Source organism: Anoplolepis gracilipes, chromosome 12 (assembly GCF_047496725.1).
Source record: "Anoplolepis gracilipes chromosome 12, ASM4749672v1, whole genome shotgun sequence".
Classification (NCBI taxonomy): domain Eukaryota; kingdom Metazoa; phylum Arthropoda; class Insecta; order Hymenoptera; family Formicidae; genus Anoplolepis; species Anoplolepis gracilipes.
The window spans coordinates 7376391-7403726 of record NC_132981.1 but is presented as its reverse complement, the minus strand read 5'-3'; the positions used below and the strand labels follow the sequence as shown (position 1 = coordinate 7403726).

Sequence of the window (27336 nt, the reverse complement as noted above, 5' to 3'; positions counted from 1 at the left end):
TCTTTTCTAAACTGATGCATCTTATACAAGATTACGATATGTTGGATACGAGTTTGAAGGGGTCGAGATTTGAGGATGATTTACAGAGGACGGCGAATGAATGCGAATCTCTTGAGACTAAAACTACATCCGTTCCATTTCTATGGCGACCCTCGATCCTGGTTTGTTTCAATATACCATACCTTCCTTGCTAAGAGCAACCTTGCTGTTGTGTTTCAAGTATACACCCACGTTCTCCCTTGGCAGCACTTCCAATCTTCCACGCGACATTTATGCCTCTCAAAACGTATTGCTAGGAAGTCGTGTAAACCGATACTGGTTTTACGACAGAAATCTATTCGATTTCAGACGCACGTCGGCGGACGTGGTAACTGAAATTTCGATTACGTAAAGCAGAATATGTGATGATTAGATGGTGAAGTAAGACATTATTTTACAAGCAAATCTATTGATATCAAAGTAAGACCCGCAGAGAAATACAAGATAAATCTATTTGAAGAATAAAATGTTTATAGATGTAAAATATATTTCTATATGAAATATATATACATCTTTGGAATTTATCAAGAAAAAGCAAATGCATTAGAAAAATAAGAGCACCGTACAGAACAAATATTTCGTACTATGTTTATTTGAAAAAAGACTATCTAACAAAAACTGGATTTATGTAATTATATAAGACCATATTTGTAGCGCGATTGTATATGCGCATAATAAGTATCGTGCCAAATTTCGAATATAATTATATATGGCCAAATATGATCTTATATTTTTCTCGGTTATATTTAAAAATGACATTTTCTGAAAGAAGTTAATTATTTAGAATGCGCGACTTAGATGATTATATTTGAGGACAATTTTAGAAAAGATACCAAAGAAAACGAAGCATTTCCAAATGTCACGTCATCGATTTTCGCTTGTAACAGAATTTAGGCGATGCCATACCTTTGCGATTTTAGCAGGCGTGTAAACGTCAGAGAAGCTCAGTGGAAAATAGCTGAAATCTTAATCTCTCCTGCGTCCCGAGCAAAAAAGGAACCTGCATATTCGCCCCTCATCCAGCCTCTTCGGAGGCCTCATGAAAAGAAAAATGAATCGAGAGTCCCTTCCTAGGGTAGTTCATTTTTCCTTGTGTGGACTCAGATTAAAAATCTATTATTTATGCGACTCGTATCTTCTCGCACTTTTACGTTTAAGTAGAATCTTCTTTAAATTGTTCTGCAAACGAGCTCGTACATCCACAATCTCCTCTAGTAGCTTTTGCACGTCCGTTGGCGTGTCTTCTGAACATGAAAAACCGAGTGGCTGTTTAAGTCACGTTATAGTCAGAAGTCTTGCACATTCGCTTCTAAGGGGTTCACATTTTTATTATTATTAATACTTCACTTAAGAGAGGCGATAATAGTGTGTACTAGAAGATGCTATAAGAACTGTTGTAACGCGACCGAACGTAATTAAATTAATCTATTTGAAATTATTTTCTTATTAATATTATAGAGAATCAAAGCCTAACAATTTTTATAAAATAAAAAATTATATTTTTCAGGTATTGATTACTTATTAAATTATTACTGATTGCATCTAGTAATTTTTTATGATGTTGCTACATTTGTCAAACATTTTCATTAATTTTCGATGCTTATTTCGAACTAGACTTTTTTGTTTTAAAAAATATGTCTGTACAATTTTAATTAATTAATAAATTTGAGTTGAGAAACTTCTAATAATAATAAATAAAAATAAATTCAAAATGCTAAATGGAAAGCGGTAATATAAATTTGATCGACATTACATTTTCATTAATTTAAAATCTTTGTTTGCACGAAATTCATGTGATAAATTAATTTCTTTTTAGGATACTAGCAAGAATCGGTAAGAAGCAAAATTTAATTAAATGATACTCTATTAAAGCGACAGAATTAATACCATCTCAACTTGAAGGTACGATCACAAATTGTTCCTAAATAGACGGCGAGCTGTATCTCTCTGAAGGTGATAATTTCCCGTTGAGACTAGACATATAACGCTCGCGTTAATTTGTTGTTAGCGACCTCGCTCTTTAACAAGTTGTCGGGTATATTATCGCCGATGTAAGCTTGAGATGCAACTCAAAGATGTAGTGGGCAGTCGCTGATGTCGGACCGGGCAACAAGCTATTGCCTTTACTCGGAGTCCTATACCATCACAGCTAAGAGTTTGGTATCCTCAAGTTATCGAGACTCCAGGGAGCACGCCAGAGAAACTTGACGAGCTTCATATATAGGTTGACTGGATTGGATGTAGGTTGAAGTGTAAATCAACCCCCGAGAACTGACGCTCTTTCCTTCCCCTCCCCCTCTCCCTCCCCCTTTTCACTCTCGTACCTCTTCACGCTCTTTCCCCACTGCGGCAGTCTCATCTTATTCTCCATCTGGCGTGCGCTATCGTCGATCAGGCTCACACTTCGCGCGTTTCTCGCCCTTGTTACTACCATCTGCCAACTATTTCGACGATATCGAAACAACCTGACGAAATTTCCAGTTCCTTCTTTCATCTTCGCGTGTTCGTGTCTTACAATTTCGTTGATCCGTAGCAGCCCCCGGAGCAACAATTTTCCGTCGCTCTAAGAAAAGGGAGAAAGAGAGAGAGAAAAAACAAACTAGACGAAAAAAGTGGATAAAAAACCAAGTAAAGAGTGGAAGGGAGAAGTTTGTGGAACGGGTAGTCAGCAAGAGGAATGGGTGAAAGCGAAAAGGGGATAAAGAGAGGACGGATATAAGGTCGAAGGATAAAACTAGCCACGCTCTACTCTGGCACCAACGGCGGCTCTCCGCGGTTCGAATGAGTTCCGCTCTTCTTCCTTCCGGTCGACAAATTGAAATCGTCAGACCGGGAAAGCTCCACCAAAATCCACGTTCGTGAGGAAGGCGCCAGGCGGCAAGAGTGGAAGAAGAATCGAGGAAACGAGCGGGGAATACGAGGAGAAGACACGAAGCCCGCCGACAATGGAAAAAGAGAGGTGGATAGTCGGCGCTTGAAGAGCGAGAAAGACAGCGCAGGAGGAGAGGGCGCGGGGTAGAGAGGAGGAGGAACAAGCGTGGTCCCAACGTGGTCGTAACTGGCGATGTTGCCTTACCGGACGATATTTCACCCTGTAATTATCTTAGCGTGCAACGCGATAGTGCGAGGCGGCTGCCGGTATTAATGCTCACTGATAATGTACCAATAGTGTCCTAATGTCCCGTGCCGGGAGACCTGAGTAATAGACAGACCAAATACACTGTGGCTCGCCTAAGATATTCGACAGAGTGGATTATTGCTTTCTACCGCATCATTAACGATCGGATACGTTCATACTATTGAGGGGATGACAATTGTTATTCTCAAATGTAATACATCAATAATTATGTCAATAATGTCGTTAATTAAACCGTATTCTAATTCTATGAAGCGGAATCGACTATCGTATTGCTTCAAGCTGAAAATTTCTGCGCAAAGCAAACATATCAAAAATAATCTTCGATAACTCGATATATCACATTAAATTTCTATGATTACATTTGCGAAAGTCGTAACTCAATTAAACGCGAAAATTACCAGAAATCTGAATTAATTTGATTTTAATGATAATATGATACCGTAATAAAATCGTCACACATTAACATGTTTCGAAATGATTTACTTTGTAGATGCAAATTTTTCTTTCTGACTTACAATCTCACGTTAAGATATATATTTGTAATGCTTTGTTTAAAATTATTTATATCAATTATTATGATAATAATCAATATCTCATACCAGACAATATATTTCGTATATGTTTATAATCATATATTGTACGCGATATGTATATAAATATCAACCACATAAAAAGCTACTTTTTTTTCATTGCAATTCAAATAAGTTATGTATGACTTATATATACTAAAATTTACTTTGCTCGAAAGTTATGAAAATGATAAATGTGTAAGCAGAAAGTGATCGCGTAAAGAAGCGACGAGCGGGAGAATATGTTGGATAGTGAAAACGAAATAAAAGTAGAAAGAGATCGCGCGAGGAGGACAAAAAGAAAATAAACTCCAGCCGGAAGGAAACCAAGTATAATAAAAGGGAAGTTCACAGCGAGAGCAATAGCGAATATGAGAATGAGAGAAAGAAAAAGAGAAAGAGAAAGAGAAAGAAAGGGAAAGAGAGAGAGAGAGAGAGAGAGAGAGAGAGAGAGAGAGAGAGAGAGAGAGAGAGAGAGAGAGTAGAAGAAGCGGAGCGAACAGTACACATCGCCGCGTAAATCTGTGCAAGAGAAGCTAGTACCGTTGCGTGCATGTACGTGGGCTGTCCGTGGCCAAACAATGTCTGTCCGAAACAGCCGCGATTTCTCTTATCGGGCATTCAAACGCTAAATAATGGTGCAACTTCTCCTTGGTCAACACCGACAACTCGGCCAGTCGCTTGTTCAAGCGCGCGACGGCACAAGTCCTATGAGTATAAGCGAGCAAAATTTTACATTTCCCTACCATTACGTGCGACTCGGTATATATACGATCGATCGATGTCGCAAAACGTGACATTAACAATATCCGCTGTGCGACGAACGAGATTCCAACCTTAGCGCGATCAATCTTTTAGAATCTATAAGATTCGAAGCAGCAACGATATTAAAATGTTAAAGAATACATATATATATATATATATATATATATATGCACGTAATATTAAAATTATTTCGGTATACAATATTATAAAGAATAATTAGCATCATTAAATCAACGGAAATATTTTACAATTAGTGTTTATTCAAAAATCATAACCGGTATAATTATTTCGATTGTATGTAAAAGAATATCTTTTCATATTTTATTCGCGTATTATTGTGAAAATGCGTAAAATTATTTTGGGCCAATAGATTTACACCATATCTTAGTATACTAAGACATCGTTACCTTGCATATAGAGTATCTAAACAAGCGCTCTCAAAGTTTCACGACTCCCATCCAAAACCCGCCCTGTCGATACTTGTCTTGCGTTGTATAATTACTTTAGTGAACAATTTTCACGTTAACGGTGTCTGCTTTCGTGCGATGTCACGCACATAGAGCGGAAAGACATTTGCACCCTATATCACGTAAGATCGTGAAACGATAATGAGAATGGCAGAGGATGGAAGGTAAAGTTACCGGGAGGCGGCAGTGGTGGTGGCGGTAGTGGTGGTTAGCGGACATCCGTTGAACACATATTTGGTCTGGGATCAGAGAGAATAATCCCCGGGATTACCCCTGGTTTTCACCTCCAATCGTACCCCCATCACTGCCTACGTTCGAGCCATCCGCTCATCCGATCGGAATATCGACCATGGATTTAAACGCCTTTCTGCCGAGCCTCGAAATCTCCGGATCGACTTTAGATTTCGTTGGAATGCCACTTAGAAATTGCTATGGATAGCTTTGTCTAGAATGACTTTATAACTAGGTTGGAAATTTTAAAATGATTCGGTTACTGAAAGCGCATTTGCCAAAAGTGTAAAAATCCCTTTTTTCGTGATATAAAATCGTTTCTTTCTTGTATAAAAATTAGCCTTTCAATCTCTTTTTTATGAAAAGAATTGCAGATTAAAATATTATTTCGACCGTAAAATATATATCGATAGTAAAAAAAAAAAAAATTTTTTTCAAAAAATGTATGGATGCAATCAATATTCCAGCATATTATAAATGCCATTATATTATCACGATAATAATTAAGTTTGATAGATCTAGTTAGATATCGATGCGTGTATGTGTGTTATAAGTTCCTGAATTTATGAATAAAATGCTATTTCTCTCTCCCATGCTAATCTCATTCGAATACATTTTAATAATAGATAGATAAGATACTGAAAGAAATAACTCGATCACAGTCACTTATCGGTTGATAAATAATGGATATTGACGAACGCAGTTTTTTTAACGTTCGTATCGACTATTCCATGATGCATCACGTTCACGGGAAAAAATATCGATTTTAGAGTGACCTAGTTTTTTTTTACATCTTATAAGAAACGTGTCAGCTTTTAAAAGAGGATTTAAGTCGAAAATGTGTCGATGTTGATTGCATTAGGGAATAAATCTTAAAGTAAAGTTCACAATCTCGTATAATATTTACAGCGCTTTACAAGGTAAGATCCTCGGCTAAACGACTGAGTCGCTTTCCTATCATCTGATAAAATCTTCCATTCTCCTCTTCAATTCGCAAGATCAAGCAATGTCGATCACGGTGTCCTGTGATTCAATCAAAGTTACCTATTTTGAGCCTTTAGCGAGTCAAGCAAAACAAACATGCTACGAATCGATCTCTCAAAGATTATATTAAATTAAAAGCAACCTTGGCTCCCCCATGAATAGCGCGTGGATTGCTATTCTCGCGCAGAATACCATTCTCAGGAGCTTTTCAACGAGTACACCGAAAGAAAACAAGACCATTGCGCGCGCGGAGCGATCGCTCCGAATACCGCCTTGCTTGGCTGGGGGAAGAAAAAAAAAAAAGGAAGAATATCGTCGGCGAGTAAGAGTAACCAATTTCCGTGCTCTCGGGGGAGAACGAGGGCGCGGAACGAAGTAGCGCAAAAGACGAACGACGCTCGACTTGGCCGATAAAACGAGGAGGCGGTTGAAACGAAAATCCCCGAACGCGAACGGGGAGAGAAATGTGTTGGATGCCGGACTATTCGTCCGCGCTATCCGCGAGGATCAACTCGACAACGTGCTGTTAATTTCTAAAGAGTCCCGATGCCGTGCGGAAGAGCGTTTTCTCTCCGACGCGACGTGGCGTCCCACGATTTTCACCACGAGGGAATAGCCCTGAACTGCCTGAGGAAGATGAAGGTATAGGGTGGCACACGAGAAGAAGAAGGTTCGGTCGCTGTTATAGATGTATACTGTAGGGGAAGAGAGACTTGGGTCGATACCTGTTGATACTTCGTTCAAATAAAAGTCAACTTGTACGGCGAGTGGTTTAAAAGTCACATACACATACACGCGCAGCCCGGCTAACGTGCTCTTTACTCGTTTCTCCCCCTCTCGCCCCTTCTTTCTATAGAGTTTCTTTCACGGTGGCGGTTATAGTTCGCGAAGACGAGAGCTTGGTCAGAGAACCCGTCTCGAGTACACGAAGTTCGCGAGCGACTTTTGCGGATACCGTTCGCGAGAGAACATCTGTTCCTTTTGCCATTTTATTATTTTAACACTCCTGATATCAACACGTCCACCTTTCCTCGCCTCAATCGCGGAATTGAGTTTCGTCCCTCTAATGGAAACCCGTAATATGTTCCGATTGAAAATCTATCGAAACGGAATTCATACGTATATTCTATGTTTTTTTTTTTTTTTTTTTGTTTTTGTCTTGTTTGAAATATACGTAAATTCTTGCTTTTTCGCGTATAGCAAATAAATATTCAATCGTTCATGTTTCGGAAAATTGTGATTTTTCCATGTGTAGGAAAAATGCAAATTCAGTTATGAAAGTGTTCTAAAATAGTTTTAAACTATGTACATATACAATAGACGATATAGATATACGGCTTTCGTTACGACCATTGGTTCTCTACGATCGCTGATTTATCACGCTAATCATGTAGACATGTTTTAGTAATTCAAGAACTAATTGTTATATCGCAATATCAATCCGCTTTTGTAATCAAATGGAGATTGAATACCATACAGTGCGTGTAAAATGCATTAGTCTGATTGTATGTAATCAAATATACCCCTGAAGTAATAACGCTTGAAGGCTAATTAAAAGAGATCCCGACTACCCGTTAAGCATAAGCAATCGTTGTCGCATCAATGTCATATCTAATTAAAAAAAAAGTTGGCAGCAAGAGTAAAAAAATAAATATAAAAATAAAAAGTTATAGTCGGTTATTGCGCGTCACTTATTAATGCATAATAAAGTTGCAAAATCCATTCGTAATAAATGCGAGAATTATCCTGGACAAGAGATTACCAATGATCATAATTTTAAATTTAATCAATCCCCGTATATCCCTCTTTCAATTAATAATCTGCCGAGCAACGACTACGTCTCGAACTGGATGTCGATACCCGCGAGTTTTTGAATCGATCCCTTAATCGCTTCCTCTGTCAAATCCACTTCTCTCAATTTACGGGAATTGTTGCGGCACTTAATTCGCCGGACAGTTTCCCCGCAGATGCTGCCTGCTCAACTTTCTCTTATCCTTTTTCACGCAGAACGAGGAAGGCGAGCTCCGTGCGGGCAAGTCAACCGGATGAAATTCATATTCAATATGCTTTGATCACTTCCCCACGGAGATCCGGGATTCGCCCCTCGGCTACGAAGGATGGATGCATATCTTCTCGTAGACTGCGCTGATATAGGAAGGATTAAAATGCAACCAAGCTCCGTCTCTCATTCTTTGCCACCACAACCTCTGAAGCATTCACCATCTTGGATATTAAAACTGAAAAATAATCGCGATGCCGAGATGAATAGACTGCTACGAACTCGGTCCGAATATTCGACGATACACGGTATTGTCGTAAACAAAAATCATACGATGTGCACGAGATATCTTCCATCATAAATTTTATATGGAAGCGGATAACGCTGACAGAAGACAGCGCGAATTCAAGTCTGCTTGAATAGGATTTACATTCGATCCTATATTTTTTAATAAGCTTTTATACATATTGTGTCCATTTCCTATAACAATGTTGCTTCTCTTTATGTTTTTTTTTTTCCATATGCCATGCATATAATATGGTTTATACTAAAAATCTTATATTGCTAATATCACATTTACTAGAAATGACGATCTATAATGTCTTTACATGTTTCTGCTTTTTCTGAAAAATTTATGAAAACGAGTTTTTTTTATGAAACGCGTAGAAATGTCAGAAGAAAATCTCTACTTTATATGCTCACACGTAAGATATATATATCATACATGTATATATGTATGTATGTACATCATATATACATAATATATACATGCACAACTTAAACGGCTGAATTCAAGTTGAATTTTTTATACATATGTCTACAGATTATAATAGTAAGTATTATCTTTAGAATTTATGAAATTTGATTATACTGACATGTACTAATTATAAAATATATATCGAGTTGTGAAAGCATTTGTAAAGAAAAAAGAAAAAAAGAGGAAAGAAATTGGAGACTTGTAATATATTACAATTAACAAAAAAGAATTTTCAGAAAGAATATATGTATATTCTATGTATGTTATGTGTATGTATATTACGGGAATATTATATTTTTCTTTAAAATGTATGATATTAATTAATTCATGAAATATTATATTACTCACTTTAACTTATATAGAAATAAATATTTCATAATAAATACGGTACGAAAGTTATATATGTATATTTAATATAAAGGAGTGAAATATTTCACACATTTTACATATTATATATTTAAAGAAAATTCTATTTATAGATAAATGTATTCTCTTCATAAAATATAAGATTTTACATTTTCAAATAACTTGAGTTAAGTAAAAATACTATACGCACGCGTATTTTCGTCAAAAGTATTACATCTTATAATAAAGTTACATTTAAAAATAATTCTTTTATAGAAAAATATATTCTTAAGTTTACTATACTTAAGCGATTCTTTATAAAACATATTACAGATGTAAACGTTGAACTCGTGTTGACTATTCAATTGCTCGGGCGTTTTGCCTCGGCATTCTCATTAAAAATAATCAATATTGCGATATTAACAAATGCTCTCGCGGCTTTACGTGCTGCCCGTCGCCGTCGCGACTTTACCGCACTTTCCTCGTTTCCCTCTTAAAAATCAATACGCCACACCAGTCACACCATATCGCGGAATTATAGAAGGCATTTTTAAATGCAGCACGTCAGCTCGCAGATTTAATGGAAATAAACTGCACCGTTCGTTAAATCGTTAATTACCGAAGCAAAAAAATTATACGATATAAGAAGAATAATTCTCTAATTTTTCAATTTTATGTTACATATAATGCATCATATTTTTATGACGGACTTGTCTGATAATATGTTATGTCATTATATTATTTTTTTCCGCAATACGTACACTTTATACGAATTTCAATCTCGAATTTTATCGATGAACAGTAAATCAAGCTTTGGCTATTCGCGCATAAATTTATTGATGCGTTCGTGCGGAAAACTACAGACAGAAAACAATGCGGAAGAAAAGTTTTTGAACTGTGAGTAATACGAGATTCAAAATTATGTCCATTGTTTTATGATGACGAAATTCATGGATGGGAACGAAAGCGGAGAATTCAATTTTCCGGGGCGAGAATTCTGGCATCCTCTGCAATCGTTTCCTGAAATATACTCTACGTTGACCGTAAACGCCGAAAGTGAAAAATTTCTCTCTTTTGATAATCTTTTGAAATTTTCTATGCTGTTGCATTTTGTTCCTTTCTTTTACAAATGATTATTAAACTATGAGAATTCTTATACATTATTTTAATAATTTATTTTAATAAGATATTAAATTTGTAATTTATTAATAAACGTATATATGTTATATAGGTATAAAAGCGAATATGCTATGTATATAAAAATAATCTACAAAAATTCATATTTATAACAAGCTTCTAGATATACTTGGTTAATAAGCAGAAATTTAATTTGTCTAATCGCGAAAGTAACTTAATTAAACGTGCCTATCGATCCATCGTGTTAAAATTACAAAGTCAATAGTGAATTAATTTCCATCAACTCGCATAATTTTTGCAAACCTCTTTTATCTCGTACATTCATCGTCATTATTCTCGTGTGGAAAAGTGTCTAGGATTCAGCCGCACCTCTTTTAGTAGTAAAAATTCTCACAGCAACGGTGTCGCCTATTTCGAGTGGAAATTGTCGGACTGCGGGTCGACCCAAATAAAAAAGAATCGCGCATAAATTAATTCGCCGAGTCGACCAGGGAGTCCTTTTTCTTCCGCCATATTGAAAGAGCAGACACGTTAACTGGCGGAACCGAAAGAAGGGTAGCTGACGCCCAAATCGGCTAACGGTAGTGGTGGTGCTGGTATGTTGGATGTCGAAAACGCGGTTCAGGTCGAAGTGGAAAGGGGCGGTAGAGGGCGAGTTCGGTGGGTTGGCGGCAGGCCATAAACCTTTCCCCGCGTAATCTGGATAGCTTTATAGATTTCTAATAAAATAACGCATTAAATCAGGCGCGGCTCGACTGATTGGGCCACCGAACGAAATCGGGTCTACGCTCGTGACGTGCACGTATTGCAATCGAATAGACATTTATTATCCCGTCCAACGACCACTAAATATTGAATGATCTTCCGCACGAATAGAAAGCACAAATAAGTGCTCGGTGGAGAAAAAAATGAAGCGTTTCCTGGATGATAGCGTTCAATGTATTCAATGTAGATTGTTTAAACTTTGTTCGGGATATCGACGATCGCGGTTCGATATTTAGTCTCTTGTGAACTAAATACAAAATGAGTCTAAGAAGATATGATTTCTTGTCTCGATGACATTCCTGATCCAATGATTTTCAACTGCTTTATATTTTTTCAAATTCACATTTTGTGATGAAGATTAAAATAGATTGCACACTCAGATTAGACATGTATATTATTGTGCACATTGTATATATTAATAGAAGCGTAAATAATATTATCAAATATAGCTTGAAAACTGTTGTGTATATTTTACACTTGAATGTAATAAAAATATACACAAAGTAACAAAGAATAACAGCACAAATTGTTTTAATATACAATTCAATTTATTCTTCTCTTTGTCCTCTCTTGTGTAACGTTTTATTGAATCGCAGTGAGCTGGGAAAAATTTACATTTGCTGCATAGGTAAACATACGCGATATTTATACATGTGTATGGTTCAATATTATTGAAGTATATTTATACTTTCCCGTTATTATAAACATTATAAACCTTTTTTCATGTGTACATACATATACACATATCATCAATTTTCAAACAGAATTTATCTAAAAATGTCTTGTACCTATCAATGATATTTAATGCGTTATTAGTTAACGATCATATTATCAGAAACATTATCAAGAGCATTATCATTTATATCTTATTATTTTATTAAAACGACATAAATGTTTCACTAATCAATGAGTTTTTAACGATAATTAGCATCAGCAAAATTTAGAGCACTCGCATAAAATATCGACAAAAATAATTTGTAATTTTATTTTTGAGAAAAATTTAAAGTTAAATATCTCTCTCTCTCTCTCTCTCTCTCTCTCTCTCTCTTTCATTTTTATAAACAAATATAAAATATAATTAAAAAATTGAAAGAAATAAAAACATTTACGTAGATACTCTGACATTAATGTATGCAATGTCATATTTATATTAATAACTTTTATATTTTGAAATTAGAAACTTCCTTCCAACTAGCTTGACTTAAAAAAAGTAATCTGATTAATTCGCGGCACGTGCAGCCGCGATATATCAGTCAATAAATATTCTCTAAACTCTAATTATAACCCTGATTTGAAATTCTTCTAGAAACTTAAAAATGATAATATTAAATCAGAAGTTTTTAATTCGCTTTTTTCTTAAATATTATTTCATTATACTTTCATTAGACCATCCAAAATCAAGTTTATTCTCTTTAAGAAGTTGATATCCTTTAACGATCTTTTAATGATTATCAGTTTTATATTTTCATTAAAAAAACTAAGTCGAAAAAATATTTGTCTTAATGAATCTTATTGTTAAATACTTTCTACTATTCTTATTTTTTGCTTAAATTGAGAAAGTTTAGAAGGTTAAAGGTTTAGAATAAAGTAAGGCTTAAGGCAATTTTTAAATTACTTTTTACTGAGTTTTATTTTAACTATAGAATTAATAAGTAGATTAAGGAATGTTTTTATATATTTGTAACATCACAACAGAGCAAAGAAAAGAAAATTAATTTATCCATTCTTTAATAAATTTTTATATGCAATGTTAGAATTGTTGCAAAGCAAGCTTGTAAAAATAATTCATAAAATTCAAAACCCAATTATCATTCCACTAAAAAACAGAATTTTTGTCATGTATACATAAATTCACTTTATAAGACAATGTGTGTGTGTGCACACGGGAATGGATAAATTCCTATATCAAATTTCAGATAAATGCATTCAAAGCCGCGAGTACAGTTGCACTGTGAGAACTATAAGAAAATGATCTGTAGACCATCGTTCTGTTCCACTGTTACATCTACTTCAAGATTGCACAAGATTTTCAAGGAAATTTTGCATATCCATTCGCATGCGATATATGTAATAAATGTAAGACATATCGACTTGTTAGAAACATATTGAAATGCACGAGATATATATCAGCTATCCATCTTTACTATGACTTGTTCTCATCATTTATAAACGTAGTAACATTGTTCACTTATATAACATTTATATATTTATATATAGTATAAAAAGCAATTGTATAATAAATATACCGTTTGTCGCGCGTGTTCGGTCTATTATTAATATAATTTTACAGAATACAAAAAATAAATATTACATTTAAGTGTATAATTCAAGTCGAGTCCAATATTCTGCATTAACCATCGTGTTTTAATCAAGGGTTAAGACGGAAATGTCGATAGTCTTCTTCGTTCGCAATTTCAGAAAGACGTAAAGACTAAGTTTGGTGCGAAGTTTCTACTCTTGCACCTATGTCTAAAGCAAATACGATAGCTGCTATCAAGTTTAATAAGAAGAGCCTGTGAGACACGGACACTACGTGATATCATATATTCGATACTTTAAGTCTGCTTCTTTTAATATCCGTGCGAGAATTTTCTTTAACGCAAAAATAATACGATGACCTTTCGATAACCGTTCCAACTTGCTCAGCTTGTGTAATAATTTTTACACAATTATTTTCGCAGAAGCTTCGTATACTTTTCATAACGTTTCTAGAATCATAACCGTCCACACGTTATTGTGTCAATGTTATTATTTTCTTTTACACGAAATATTTCAAATTTTAGTATATAATTTATATCCCCTACTTTGTAATCTTAAATCAATACATAATACGAATACAAACACACGTACTTTTTTAATGTTAAATCCCGTAGTGCAATCCATTTGTCAGTGTCGAAAAAAATTTAGATTTAGCCGGATGCTTTCGCGCTCGATCTAGCACAATTTCAGTTGACGTAACTTCAAAGCCGTCTAATCCTCTTAACGAAGCCATATCGGAGGACAAGACATTGCGTTCCCTTGTATCTACCATCTTAACCCTTCGTTATTTTGGCTCCCCTCGAAGCCAACTCGAAGGAAAGAGATTCTAAGTTTACGCGTTTCGACCCTCACTTGTATTCGGTTAGATGCAAACTTTCTCAAACTGTAGCCAATTCGTTGTTAACTCATCATAGTAATTTACTTTAATTGCACAGGAAAGTAACAATCGCTGCTTTAATCTTTAACTTCGCTTGTACTGCCTATTGCCTTTTTATCATTTAATTATGCAACGCGGGACTCGAGATACTTTGAAATTATTATTTCATAATGTGTAAAGCACATACATGAATAATTTATCAAGATTTGTCATCGCTAATGTTATAGTAAAGACGACAAACTTAATCTCCTTGCAACGTCAAATAATTTCGTAAATAATATCGTAAATAATTCGAAATTTAATTATGTTTACGAGAAACTCTAAATTATGAAAATTACATTTTCTCTCGCGTTTAACCTGCTGGACCTTTGTTTATCGTTGACGCTAAGCAGTTCGTCTCTATTCACAGTAGTGATTCACATTGAATCATCTGTGAACGTCGAGAAAAGCAGCATGTGTTGAATAAGAACTTAATTTTGCAATAGCCATATTGCAGTAAATAATTGAATTGATTATATATTATGAACAAAAATTTATACTCTCATTCCATTTTATGAAATAGAGAGAGAGAGAGAGAGAGAGAGAGAGAGAGAGAGAGAGAGAAAGAGACAGCGTTCCATAATTTATGATAATGGCAAACATTTTATTCATTGTCATACAAAGTAAAAGATATGTCTGAGAGTTTTAGTAAATAATTCATATACAAAAGAAAAATATAATAAAAAACAGATGATGGGAAAGTATTAGAAAAATAAATGTATTTTACTTTCAATATGTGTGTGTAAATGAGGGTAGATTAATAGTGATCACAATGTTTAAATACCGTTAGTGCAAAGAATATTGATAAAATTTTTGCCTCTGCAAAATATATTTTCACTATTTTCACAAAATAATTAACATAAAATTCGCGATCTATCTTTTATAGATATTTGACATTATATGCAAGACAATTAATTGACGCAAATATTATATCAAATGGAATGTAAACTCTGAAATACATGGACGTAAATAGCTTTTAATATAGTCTGTAATTGCAATAATTCCCTCGTATAAGCTATTCTACAAATTATAAATAATTATTAGATAAATTTTCACTGTTGGAAATTCACGATTTTATAATTATGAGTGGTATATTCTTATACAGTCTCCGATCCGCTTGATGGGATAAGCTTATTATCGTGATCAGTAGATGCCATGCAGCTTATCGATTGGAGAAAATACTCGGGCATTTACCATTCAGCCGGAAGTTTTACTCGACCCGTGAAGAAAGGCTATGAGCCGCCATCATCGTTACTCGCGCCACGGGGTTTTATTATCATATGTTTTTACTCTATACTTCTATCTATGGACGGCCATCATACTTAATACCTTTCTCTATAAATTCTCCTTCTTATACCTATCATACTGTTTCTTTTGTTTCTTTTTAATCTTCATATCTATTTAATCAATTTTCATTTTAAGTATCGTAGCATGATTTGATCGTATTGAATATTTTACTTTTATTTCAAGAATTATAGAGAGTTTCACGATCTTTCAATAAAATTTCTCGTTAAGTTATTTTATCAATCGCAATATATTGATTTGAAAGAAACTGTGTGATTGTATTACAATAATTGACGACGGTCTTGGTATCATTGTTGGCGTACAGATTACACGTGCAACAATGCGAATCGAAAATTGCATATATTATATACATATCATGCATTGCGCGCGCGTTGCAAGGAAAAGACATAAATTACCGATACCTGGCGATTCGCCCGAACGAATTCGGCTCCGACGAACTTTGCAAAATAGCGCCGGCGTAATCAGTGGCGCGTTATCTGCCCTCGCCTACAAACGCTCGATGTTGCCTTTTGTGTGGGCACTGAGAGAAAGAGAGAGAGAGAGAGAAAGGACAGTCGGGGAGCAATAAATATGTTATTAAAATTACCATAACCTCGCACACCGGCAGGGTAAAACGGCGCATTTTGCAGTTAATTTTCCGGTTATCTAGGTAATAATCTCGCTTACGGCAGGGCCGGTTAACCCTTTGGTTATAGGGGTGAATATCACGTAAGGGGGATGAGTATGATAGGGGCGGAAGGTAAATCGGGAGCAGGGGTGAAAAGAGGCTCGATAATGGCCAGTGCTGATGCCGCGTGTTACGTATCGGGGACATTAATAATCGGTTTACATCGACGAAAGTAGGAACGATGTGCCCTGAAGGAGTTCAATTGTGGACATTTCCACAACGAGCAAGGTTTCGTTCGTCGCGGTCTCAAAATCGAAGGGAGCTTCGTCTTGTGGGACCCTCGAGGGCTATTGGGTGGCGTCGGTGCCAACCCGACTTTGTCTCAGACTCTGTCCGCCTCCACCCTATACCATCGATCCGACCTATCCCATCGACAATTAGCTAGCTCGGTATTGAGTGCACTTAGTAAGAATTAAGTAAACTACCTCGTCGTCCTGTCGTTTTCATCGATGCACGAAATGATTTTTATGGGATCCGCTCTTTTATTGCTTAGCGCTCTTTTATTTTAAGCGCGTTTTAAAAATGCGAAAAAAAAGCAAAGAATTATTAGAAATAAGTAATCTTTGCTAATTACAAGTTTTTACAACATTACCCTGCAAATAGATACTTAGATCGCGTTTTCCACAATCAATCGGGAAGATAAGATCAGCATGTCTGCCACTAAAGATATATTAAGAGAAAGTATACTTTGAGATATAAGGCGTTAGTTTGTTTCTCTCCCGAGTGAATAAAGTTTACTCGCTACATTACTTAAAGTCAACAACGTTGTGTAAACAATCGTGCTACTTGATTGACTGGCATTACGCTAAAATGCTGGTCTTTAATGCTTTATAAACACTTTTAACCCTGTTGATAGTGTAAACTTTAACCAGTTTGGCCAGTTATGCAGAATGCCTCTCGTAAAACTATGCTTCTCGAATGCGGAGACGAATCGACGATAAAACAAGCTGTAACAAAGTGTTAAATTGAATATGATACTTAAGCTTGATAATTAATCTAACAAAATTTGATAAATAATAAAAAATCTAATGTCAGTTCTGCTGAAATTAGTTTTTTTTACTATTTAATCAAAGAGAGAGAAGTAACTTCTTATCGAAAATATTTCAACCTAGGAGAGGGCGGGCCGTAAGAGAGAGGGTTATAAATTCATAACTTACATCTCTCGTGGGATTCATTATATGGCGAGAAGATAACAACCCTTGCCAGCATAGAAAACTGCACTGTACTACTTGCTGCTTTAACTCGAAATATTTCTGATAAAGGCTTTCTCTTGTTCCGAAATAGCGTACAGCTAAAACCATATAAAAATAAAAAATTTAACTTGTACTTCCTAACACGTGATCACGCTTCATCTACAATACATTCACAAAACAATTTAAAAAGCATATAATTGTACATATTGTGTGAAAATTGTTATTTCGAAATTTTTCACAACACGAAAACAAGATATATTGCGCGCTTACGAATAATTTACGCGATATAATCTTGCATTCTTCGACTAACAATTAAATCGACACGTCTGACGTGATCCGCTCATAATAACAATCTATCATCGTAAAATGTGTTTGTCGCCCGCTTTTATAAATGTTTTTACTCTTGGATGTTTCTATTCCTTGTAAACAGATAAGTTGTTATTCGCTTAATACAGAAATCGATAAACGGTGTCCGAGAATAACGATCAAATGCTGATGAACGATAGTACTCTACAGCGATTATTTGTAGGTAGATTGATGAATCTGTTCCCCCGAACGCTCACGGTTCCTCTCCTCGCTTGCTCGAAAATGGTGTTCTTCAATCTTCGTTGCCCGAGCGATAAGGACCCAGATCCTATGGTACAAAGATTTTCATGCTGACGCGCCATTCCTAGCGCCTAATTAATGAGTTTGAATTTTTCCGGCGGCTAATGGAAAGACTGCCTGCACAGCACGTAGTCAAAGGAACCGGCGCAGTATGAAAGATGAAAAAGCGGCAAGGAATGGAGGTTAATACGCGAAAGTTTCGCGGCTTAAGGATATGAAACTGATGAGGTCGTGACACGATTTCGTCAATTCACGATCCTCGTTTCTCTCAGCCATTCCTGTCTTATCGAAAATCTCTTGTACGAAATAAGAATGAGGGTGGAACGCTTGAATGATCATTGATAGTAAACGTAGGCTTCGACTGATGGAGATAAAGATTGCTCATTGTCAGTCTTCCTAACACGCATGTTCGAAATATAGAAAGCTGTATGAAAGATTTTCATCAGAGACGTAAAAAAATAATACTCTCTCGATTGGTAAGATTATATTTTCAGAACATATTTATTCTATAATAAATAATAAGTACATAATTTCTAAAAGTTTTGTTTAAAATGTATATAAAAATCTATGTAAAATTATTTATCGCATTATTAATATAATTGTAAGTTAAAATATTTAATTAGAAAAATTTTTAATACTTGTATATGCACGATGACAAAATTATGAAGAATTAAGGGAAGGGGACTATATATGTTAATTATATATGCATGCATAATACTCTATAAAACTCGGAAATACTTTTTATATAAAATTTATATCAGAAATACAAAAAATTTATATAAAATTATATCAATATTAAACACTTTTTTTACAAAATTCAAATTTGTATTACATCTTAAACATCAAGGAAAAAATAAACCAAAGAGAGGAAAACAAATCTTGCAAATAAAAAGTTTTATCAATATCTAATTGTAAATCGACAAAAAATTTTTTTGCAGAGCAAAATTTAATTATAATATTATCAAATACATATATATATTTTGAATAGTTTTAAAATAAAAGAGTAATATGTACAAAAAGAAAATAGCATAGAAATAATGCATTAGACCAGAAAGAAAATAAACGAATAGAAGATAGATAAAGATTCAGGGAAAAGATACGAACAAAATGTGAAAGGTGAGGAGACCAGTTTAGACTTGTTGAAATGCATCGAGCATTCTACCAAAAGTGTACGTTTTACAGAACAGAATATGTTCAGTAGATATCGCAAACCTATAATTGTTAAGTAAATACTGCACGAATGGAGTCGCATGTTAATTATCAAAATTGGACTACCGACCAGTAGCTTTTATCAATCTCGGGAACTTACTTTGCAAGATAAAAGGAATTACCACTGGGAATTTTACAAGCTCCACTATACTTGTCTTAAGATTAAAGAGAATAGAATTCAGAAACTTCTTAAACATTCGAATCATCTTAACTTGTTTAAAAAAAATTAAATCACATTAATAAAATTGCTCCGCGTAGTGGAATGAAATCACATTAAGTTATCAATGATTTATGTAACTATTAAGTTGAAAATTTCATCAAAGTTATATAATAATGCATATTATTATTACATTATATTATGTATATTATTATTATAAAATATTAAATATTAAAGAGAGAGAGAGAGAGAGAGAGAGAGATCGTTTATTTAAAATAAATAACAGCGTTTTTAAGTAATAAAAGTGCACATAATGTAATTCTATTAATATAATTGATTGAATTATTGTAGAGAAATCTAACTTTAAGAAAGTAAGCACTTTTCCGTCAGTATAATCGTAACAAACATATCGCTTGTATAAACGTAGAGACAAGATTTCGAAATTGATAGAACGAACAACAAGCCTGCAATCTTTCTGCGGATTACGTCCCTAGCGCGCAATTTGAAACATCGACACACCCCACCCTTCCATTCTCGCGTCTATCACGCCCGACCTAGTCGACGGCAATAAATCTAAACTTACGGTGTATCCTTGGATGCAAATTCTCTTACAGCTGTTGAAATTTCGCGCTGCAATGTCACCGTTTTTTTTTTCTCACACTATGCTTACCGTTACCTGTATGTATTTTTATAAAAATATAAATTATCGTATAATCATTCGATTAATTATTTATGATATGAGAAAAATAGTGACGATTGATCCTGAAACATACACAACGGTATGAAATTAATCACAACTTTAAAATTGATAGAACGAACGAGACAATTTGCGTGAAATTCGTCACATCGAGTGCACGCCTAGCGTGCACAATTTGAATCATCACCTCCTGCTTCCCGCCCGCCCACGCAAAACCTTTCTATCCACATCCACGTCCATCGCGTTCGACTGGCTCGATGGCAATAAATCCAGACTTACTCTTTATCCTATCGAGGCTTTGCCCGCCAGGGTGCGAGCCTCTGGCATTGTCGCGGCTATATCACCGGCCAAAAAGGACGATGGAGGGACGGCGTGTCGCGCGACAGGACTCGACGGAGCCTGAATTAAATTCTGAGATTTATCGCGTCAATAACCGTACATTAATTTATGATTTTTTGCGGTGAAGAACGTAAATCCAGGCGAGCGAGCGTTGTACGACGCACGCCACCGTCGCGTCGCGCCAATTGTTTCGCTCTACGTGGCGATCCGAACAGAGGAACGGGTATAAAAGAGAAACGCCACAGGGGAAGAGGGCAAACACGTTACATATAGAAACACACAACAGCTGGAAAACTATATTGATAGAACTGGCGCGGAAGGGGGAGGCAGGAGGGTGGATTCGTGGTGTGAGCAATAGCGAAGTGGGCAATGGCAGGACTAGCGGCGTGTTCCACATCTAACTTATATTGACCACTCAACATTCCGCGCTCGTAAACTACGACGTTCGCCGATCATTCGGACGCAAAAGCAATCGAAAGCGGTATATTGCGGTTCCGAAAAGGCCTTTGAAGTCGTATATACCATGACGAGAGAAAGTATCGTCGATTAAAATTATCCGTCCATATTTAATATTTGGAGCATGTGACGCTACTTAAAAGATTACTAAAATTATACTTAAATTTTATATTGAATTGCGCGTTGAAATGCGCTTTGCCAGTTTACGATATATATTTCCAATAAAGATTAATCGACTAGAGTGACGGTTCGTTGTTTGAAATTTACCTTCCATCTGATTCATTTCACGATCTGTTTTATGGCAAAGAAATATCGTCGAACTTGAAAAGTAATTTTAATTACTACTCTACACATGTTTTTAGTCATCACACATTAATTTATTCTTTATTTTTACTCATTAGAAAGGTGTACACATAGTATGAATTTCTTCACACATTTTTCGCTTCCGCTCAGATACGTCCTTTGATCGATTAATCGTTTTAATTACGGGCGAAACCGCGGCAGGTGTGCATTCAAATTGATGCACAGAGTGGAAGTACCGACCGACTGCAGCCTGAAACGCGCGTAATTCTGCCTGCCTTCTCTTTTATTCCCTTTTACGTCCTTTCCTTTTGACAATCCTTCTTTGAAACCACCTCTTTCCAAATGAGGTTTTTTTTACTTTTTTTCTGCCTATTCTTCGCTTTTCGTGTGTATCACGGCAAACGTCGTTTGCTAGACTTTTTAAACATAACACATTAAATTGTGTAGTTCCATGCATTATGCATTAAAATGATTTATCTTCCTGAAGCTGAAGGTTTAGTAGTAGGCAGATTAGAAAGAGAAAGATCGAAAATATTTGATTCAGCTCGAATAGTATTTATTTTTCCGTAACTTAAAATCTATTAAGGTAGAAGTTACTTAATCTAATGCAATATCATTAAGATTTGCCATTTTTTGTTTTAATAGTGTAATTAAAAATTATCATATGTTTTGTTAATTATAAAATACATCCTTGCATATATAAATATCTATATTCATTGGTATCACTATGTTTAACGATTTTTTAATTACTTGTTATTTTCTTGGACTTCATCCATCACAAATGAGAAGACAATAAAGGAGAAAGAGATCAGTACTGTCATCTTTACGCCGGAAATTTTTTCTACGGGCAATTAATTTCAAAGTATCATACATCAAAGTTCCGCCTACATCAATAGTGGGTTACATCAATCATCACGCGACTAGTTGATAGTATCACAGATAACGCGCGACTGTAGTCTTTTAAAAATTTCCACTCGTGATCGAAAGAAGATTCAAGATAGCCGCCGGATAACGGAAGCGTGGTGGAATCGCGTGGCGCGGAATTTTATTCGCGGCGCACGCTGTGTCCCTTTCTATTGGCCGAAAGGATATTTCCTCGCCTCAAGCTCATGCCGAAACGACTGCAGCCCTCCAGGGGGAGAAGAGAAAGGAAAAGCACGTCGCGCGTTCCAGTATTCCTAATTTTGTCCGCCGGGCGCTACTGGAATCTTAATTATGAGGAAGAATTCGTCGGGGGCGGTCCGGCAACCAGGTCCCAATTCGCCCGACAATGTCGCTGGTACTTTTCCAGGAATATGAGCGTTTCGAAATTCAACTGTGCTTGGAACAAATTGAGGTCTTTTGCTGCGAGTCTCGTAATATTGCGATAATGACAGCATAGACAGGGGTGAACATTCCTAGCTCGGAAAATACTAAATATCGTTACATTTGTGCATGCGTACTGTTTCAATGTTCATTATTTCCTAACAAAAAAGAAGAGAAAAAAATGATTGGAGATGTCACATATCTTTATGTGGTATCAATAGGTATTTATATTCAGAATTATTTAAATCATATTACATAAAAATAACACTAAAATGTCAAATAAAGATTGAAATATGCAAGAGAATTCTTAATATATCTTAATATATCTTAATATGTCTAATAAAATAAGATGATGAGTAGCTACTAAATTTATCTATCATAAGATTCTAATTGAATCATGTTTTTATAGATAGATATGCACTTTATTTTATCTTACGAGATATAATATTTATGTTACAGAGATTGCAGAGTCGTCAGAGATCCCCAAACTTTAAAATCCAAAGGCTATGGATTCGTTTCGTTCGTCAAAAAAGCGGTAAGCACCTACTACTTGTTAACATCTTTTTGTAGCGGAACTTTCTTATCGTAGCTGAGATAATGAACAGAATTTTTCACATGAGCCTTAGCTACGGTATTTATATTTTGCAAGACAAAATCACATTTAATTATGTATACAATCATTAATTAAAAGTAGATTATCAAATATAATGTCCTCCTAGTTAATACTCACAAATTGTTTTTACTTAAGAAATATAAATTTCTGATTCATTAGAATTGTATATAGCTCTTGAACAAATTTTTATAATTTTGTTATTTATCCATGTTCTATATGTATATATAATACATATATATATATATATATATATATATATATATGTGTGTGTATAAAAAAACATTTCATTTTAATAGGAAAAATTAATTTTTTTATTGAAAAAGTTTAATAAGATAAGTTCATTATCCAAGCATGTATATATCAATCGATATATCTTAATTACCAAAAATTAAATGTATTCTGAATTAACTTCGGGATCTTGCAAGAAAACTTCATACATTACATTCTCTTACAACATTCTGTTTTACCAAAATGTGGCTCCTTTCAAGAAAGTCTGAAAATAGTTCGTTTCAAAGAAAGTCGCGGCATGTAAAGTGCGTTGATTAAAGGAACAACATCCGTAACTTTATATCTAGAAGATTACAGTCAAAAATAAAATGACAAATTATCCGGGTACTTGTGAGAAGAGAAGATAAGAGAGTTCCCGATGCACATTTTATGTAAATCAGACTTACGCTGGCATATAACGGCTAGCTAGATAATTCCCTTCCGAGCAGCATTTTAATTACCACATTTAACTCTGACTATTTCGAAAGTCAGAAAGAACGTGAGTATTCTTCAACGACTGCGACTGTCAAATCACACCCGTCACTTAAGTAGTACGTCAAACTTGTGTGATGCCGTCCTCCCGTTTCCCCGGTTTCCGCTGATCAAATAAGTGGGAGGGTCTTGGCCGTCACGGTTTACAGCATCATTTTTTGGGGCTAAATGGAGAGTAGCCGGAGTTTTATTATAACCCGCCAAAATCCGCGACGTAAATCACAACGAAGTTAGATGTACGGCTGAGTAAAAGAAGGCTTTCCTCCGTTTATGGCAGGGTTATTCGTCGAGACGCCTGCCCCGAAGGTAGACCCTCTCTCGTTTCCTCTCTGTTTTAATGCCCTATCGATCTGGACCACCGCCGGCACCTGCCTCACACCCGCGGTATTACTATTGCCGAAGTATAAATTTCCCGAGTGTCTCCGTTAACCTCGAGGAACACGCGAAAATTTCACCCCCTTCCCCTCGCGCCACTATCCCCACCTCCACCTGCCACCCCCCTCGCATTCACCGACCAGTCCCACCGCCACTATATCCTTCGACCGCCGGATACACGTACCTAAATCGCGAGCTCTGATCGCCCAGCATCCAACATTCTGGCTCTTTTAAGATGTACGAGGAAATACGAATTCTCAGGATTCTCGTTTTTCTTCGGGGGCGGTCTTGAGTTTCAAATGCTGCATTTAATAAATATCGAACTTTATAATGTCCCGCGTCAGATTCCTGTATATATTTCGTGCCTCTGTATACAATGCGTTTATCCATGCGTGATAATATTGGCGGGTGCGTTATTATTGGCAACAGTTTTTTTCAATATATATGGATAGAGAGTTTATTCACAAATAGATTTGTTTTTGGTAAAGAAAAATATTTATTTTTTTTATTTTGCAAATTTATCTTGATTATTCGTACTTTCGTTTCCCATTTAGATAGCGGTAAATTAAGATTTGTAATTTCTAAGAGAAATATAGGTGTACAAGTAAAATGTTGTGTTAGAAATGGATATGTGGTATGTCGATGTCTGCTCAAACGCGTAGACGGATCTATTATATAGTTCAAGGGAGTAAGAGAGATAGAGAAAAAGGGTTGTGTCCCTGTTATACTAGTTTGTGTAATGGTCAGTATACTTACTATACACTATGCAAATTCTCAAGTCGCTCTAGTTACTGTCAACTTTTATTGCTTTACCATTTGATCGATAAATTGTGCGATATTATGACCTTAAACACACAAAAGCTCATCATTGTGCGTATAGATTTATGTACCTTAGGTAAATAAACAAAAGCAATTAGAGCGACATTATACAATGCATTGATTAGCATCTTCATATATGTTATTTTATTTACAATTGCAATCAAAATATAGATGCATAACAACGTTATTGAATATACAACCATGTAAATAAATAGTATTTATTTTCTGATGTAATAGAAATGTGATATATGGCAAATTGTAAAATTTTTAAAACAACAAGTCATATTTTTATTTAGTCATAGAGTCATATACCTTTTATTAAAAATTGCGAACAGCTACCTAGATTGTACTCATAAACTAAATAAATAATTTTAAACGTTACTACTCGTGTAACGTGCAAAGAAATACTGCTTGTAGTTTCAAGTTATTTATTCTTTCAAAAATCAATATTACAAATCAATTAACCATGTCGGGCAAAAGTTATATCTCGCAATGGTTTAAATTGTATGTGTGTGTGTGTGTGTGTGTGTGTGTGTGTGTGTGTGTGTGTGTGTGTATGTGTGTGTGTGTGTGCGTGTGTGTGTGTGTGTGTGTGTGTATGTGCGTGTGATACAAACTAGAAAAAAAATCTCATATATATTATTTAAAAACTTTAATAAAAATTATCAAACTATTAATAATATTTTTTTATGAAATTATAACATATGTGTGGTTTCAAAAGCAAGATGTATAAAATATTTATTTTGTGTATACTCTTTCATTTAAAAACATTAATTAATTCAATTCATATGTACCGCAATTTAAATAATAATGCTTATTTTTTATTGTAGTATTATATACTAGAATTTAAATGATGAGAAATTTGATAAATATAAAATTGAATGTAATAGTAATAATAAAGGGATTAAAATCGATTACAATTGGACTTGCTGCGTCGGACTTGTTTGATAAGGAAAAAAGTTTCGTTAAAGCCACGTAATCCGACAGCGCGTAATGCATGTATCGAGGCATGACTTAATAATGCGTGTAAAACAGCTGGGTGTGCGGCGCTCCCGTCTGTCTATAGCATCGCCGGCCACGGAAGAAATTCGATTTGATGGGTGCTTGGACAGTTCGAAAGCGGAAAGCACGGGGGTAGAGGCAGCAAGCGGCTGGTCGTATGTGGTGGTACTTCTAGTATCACGTAAACGCCCTGGTCACGCCGGACGGAAGGGAGCAAGCGGCGGCGGTTTTCAGAGGGTTGCGGGTCGGAGAGGCATCGGGGATATCGACCGAAGTTTAGAATCGGCTTAGAACGGGGCATTCGGTCGCCTGGCTCTATCTAGGCTAACCGCGCGAATACGCCGCATCACATATCTAGAATGGAAATTTGAATCGGAAATATTTTATCCGGCGGGGGAAATGCGAACGGCCGCGGGAGGGGGGGGGGGGAATAAGGACAGTGCAAAAAGGAAGAAAGAGAGAGAGAGAGCCACTGGCTGAAGTGTAGTCGTGGAAGAAAGTAACGGCTGAAGATGAGGCAAAGGCGAATCCGAGGACTCCCCAAATGGCGTAAATGGTTGGAGAGTAGAGAAGAGATGGCAGAGGATAGAGAGAGATTGTTGCAGTGGAAGCTGGAAAGGCGCAAAGGGGAAAAGATCGTAGAGAAAGCTAGAGATATGTATCCTTCCTTCGTCTCTCGCTGTGTACGTACACTCGAAGAGCTTTTCGAACAGTAAACTTTTTCGGGGAGTTCCTCGCGTTGAGAAAATTTTTAGGTCTCCATCCTCTCTGTGCCGTTCGCATACCGTCGTCACGATGTCGCGCAAACGATGCAACTGATGACGTGTGTCACGTCGTATATATTTCCTTTATACGAGCGCGTTGAGAATATCAGTTCAGTCCGGCACAGTGATTCAATGTTCCTTCACTTTTACCGCGTTATGCGATTTCGATAAAAAGATTTCATCTTGTTTTTCATACGATTGCGTAATGGATGCGCACGGATAGTCAGCTCGCAATAGGATCTGTTTTGTTAGAACGTTTACAGAGATTGCACGACTATATATATAGTTCACGCCGAAAATCTGTAAAGGTATATCTATCGGCGACGTTCTCTTCTCGCTAAAGGAAGGCGATCCCATTCCTTAGCTCAGAAGGGAATGTAACGTCGCGATGGAAA

General features: G+C 35.8%; 1 protein-coding gene and 1 long non-coding RNA gene across 10 annotated transcripts in view; one reads left to right on the top strand and one right to left on the bottom strand.

Moving 5' to 3' along the window:
• Positions 1-27336, bottom strand: part of LOC140672173 (uncharacterized) — a 166678-nt gene that overhangs the window by 79924 nt on the left and 59418 nt on the right. The gene's annotated exons all lie outside the window — the stretch shown is intronic.
• LOC140672167 (nucleolysin TIAR) overlaps positions 1-27336 on the top strand; it is a 411431-nt gene that overhangs the window by 343006 nt on the left and 41089 nt on the right. For all 8 annotated transcript variants that reach the window (XR_012047840.1, XR_012047841.1, XM_072904062.1 and 5 more), the window contains one exon: positions 23069-23144. Coding sequence is in view for 6 of the 8 variants with exons in the window: in XM_072904062.1 (XP_072760163.1) it covers positions 23069-23144 (76 nt within the window). In the remaining 2 variants the exon portion in view is untranslated. The remainder of the gene's footprint in view (positions 1-23068; positions 23145-27336) is intronic.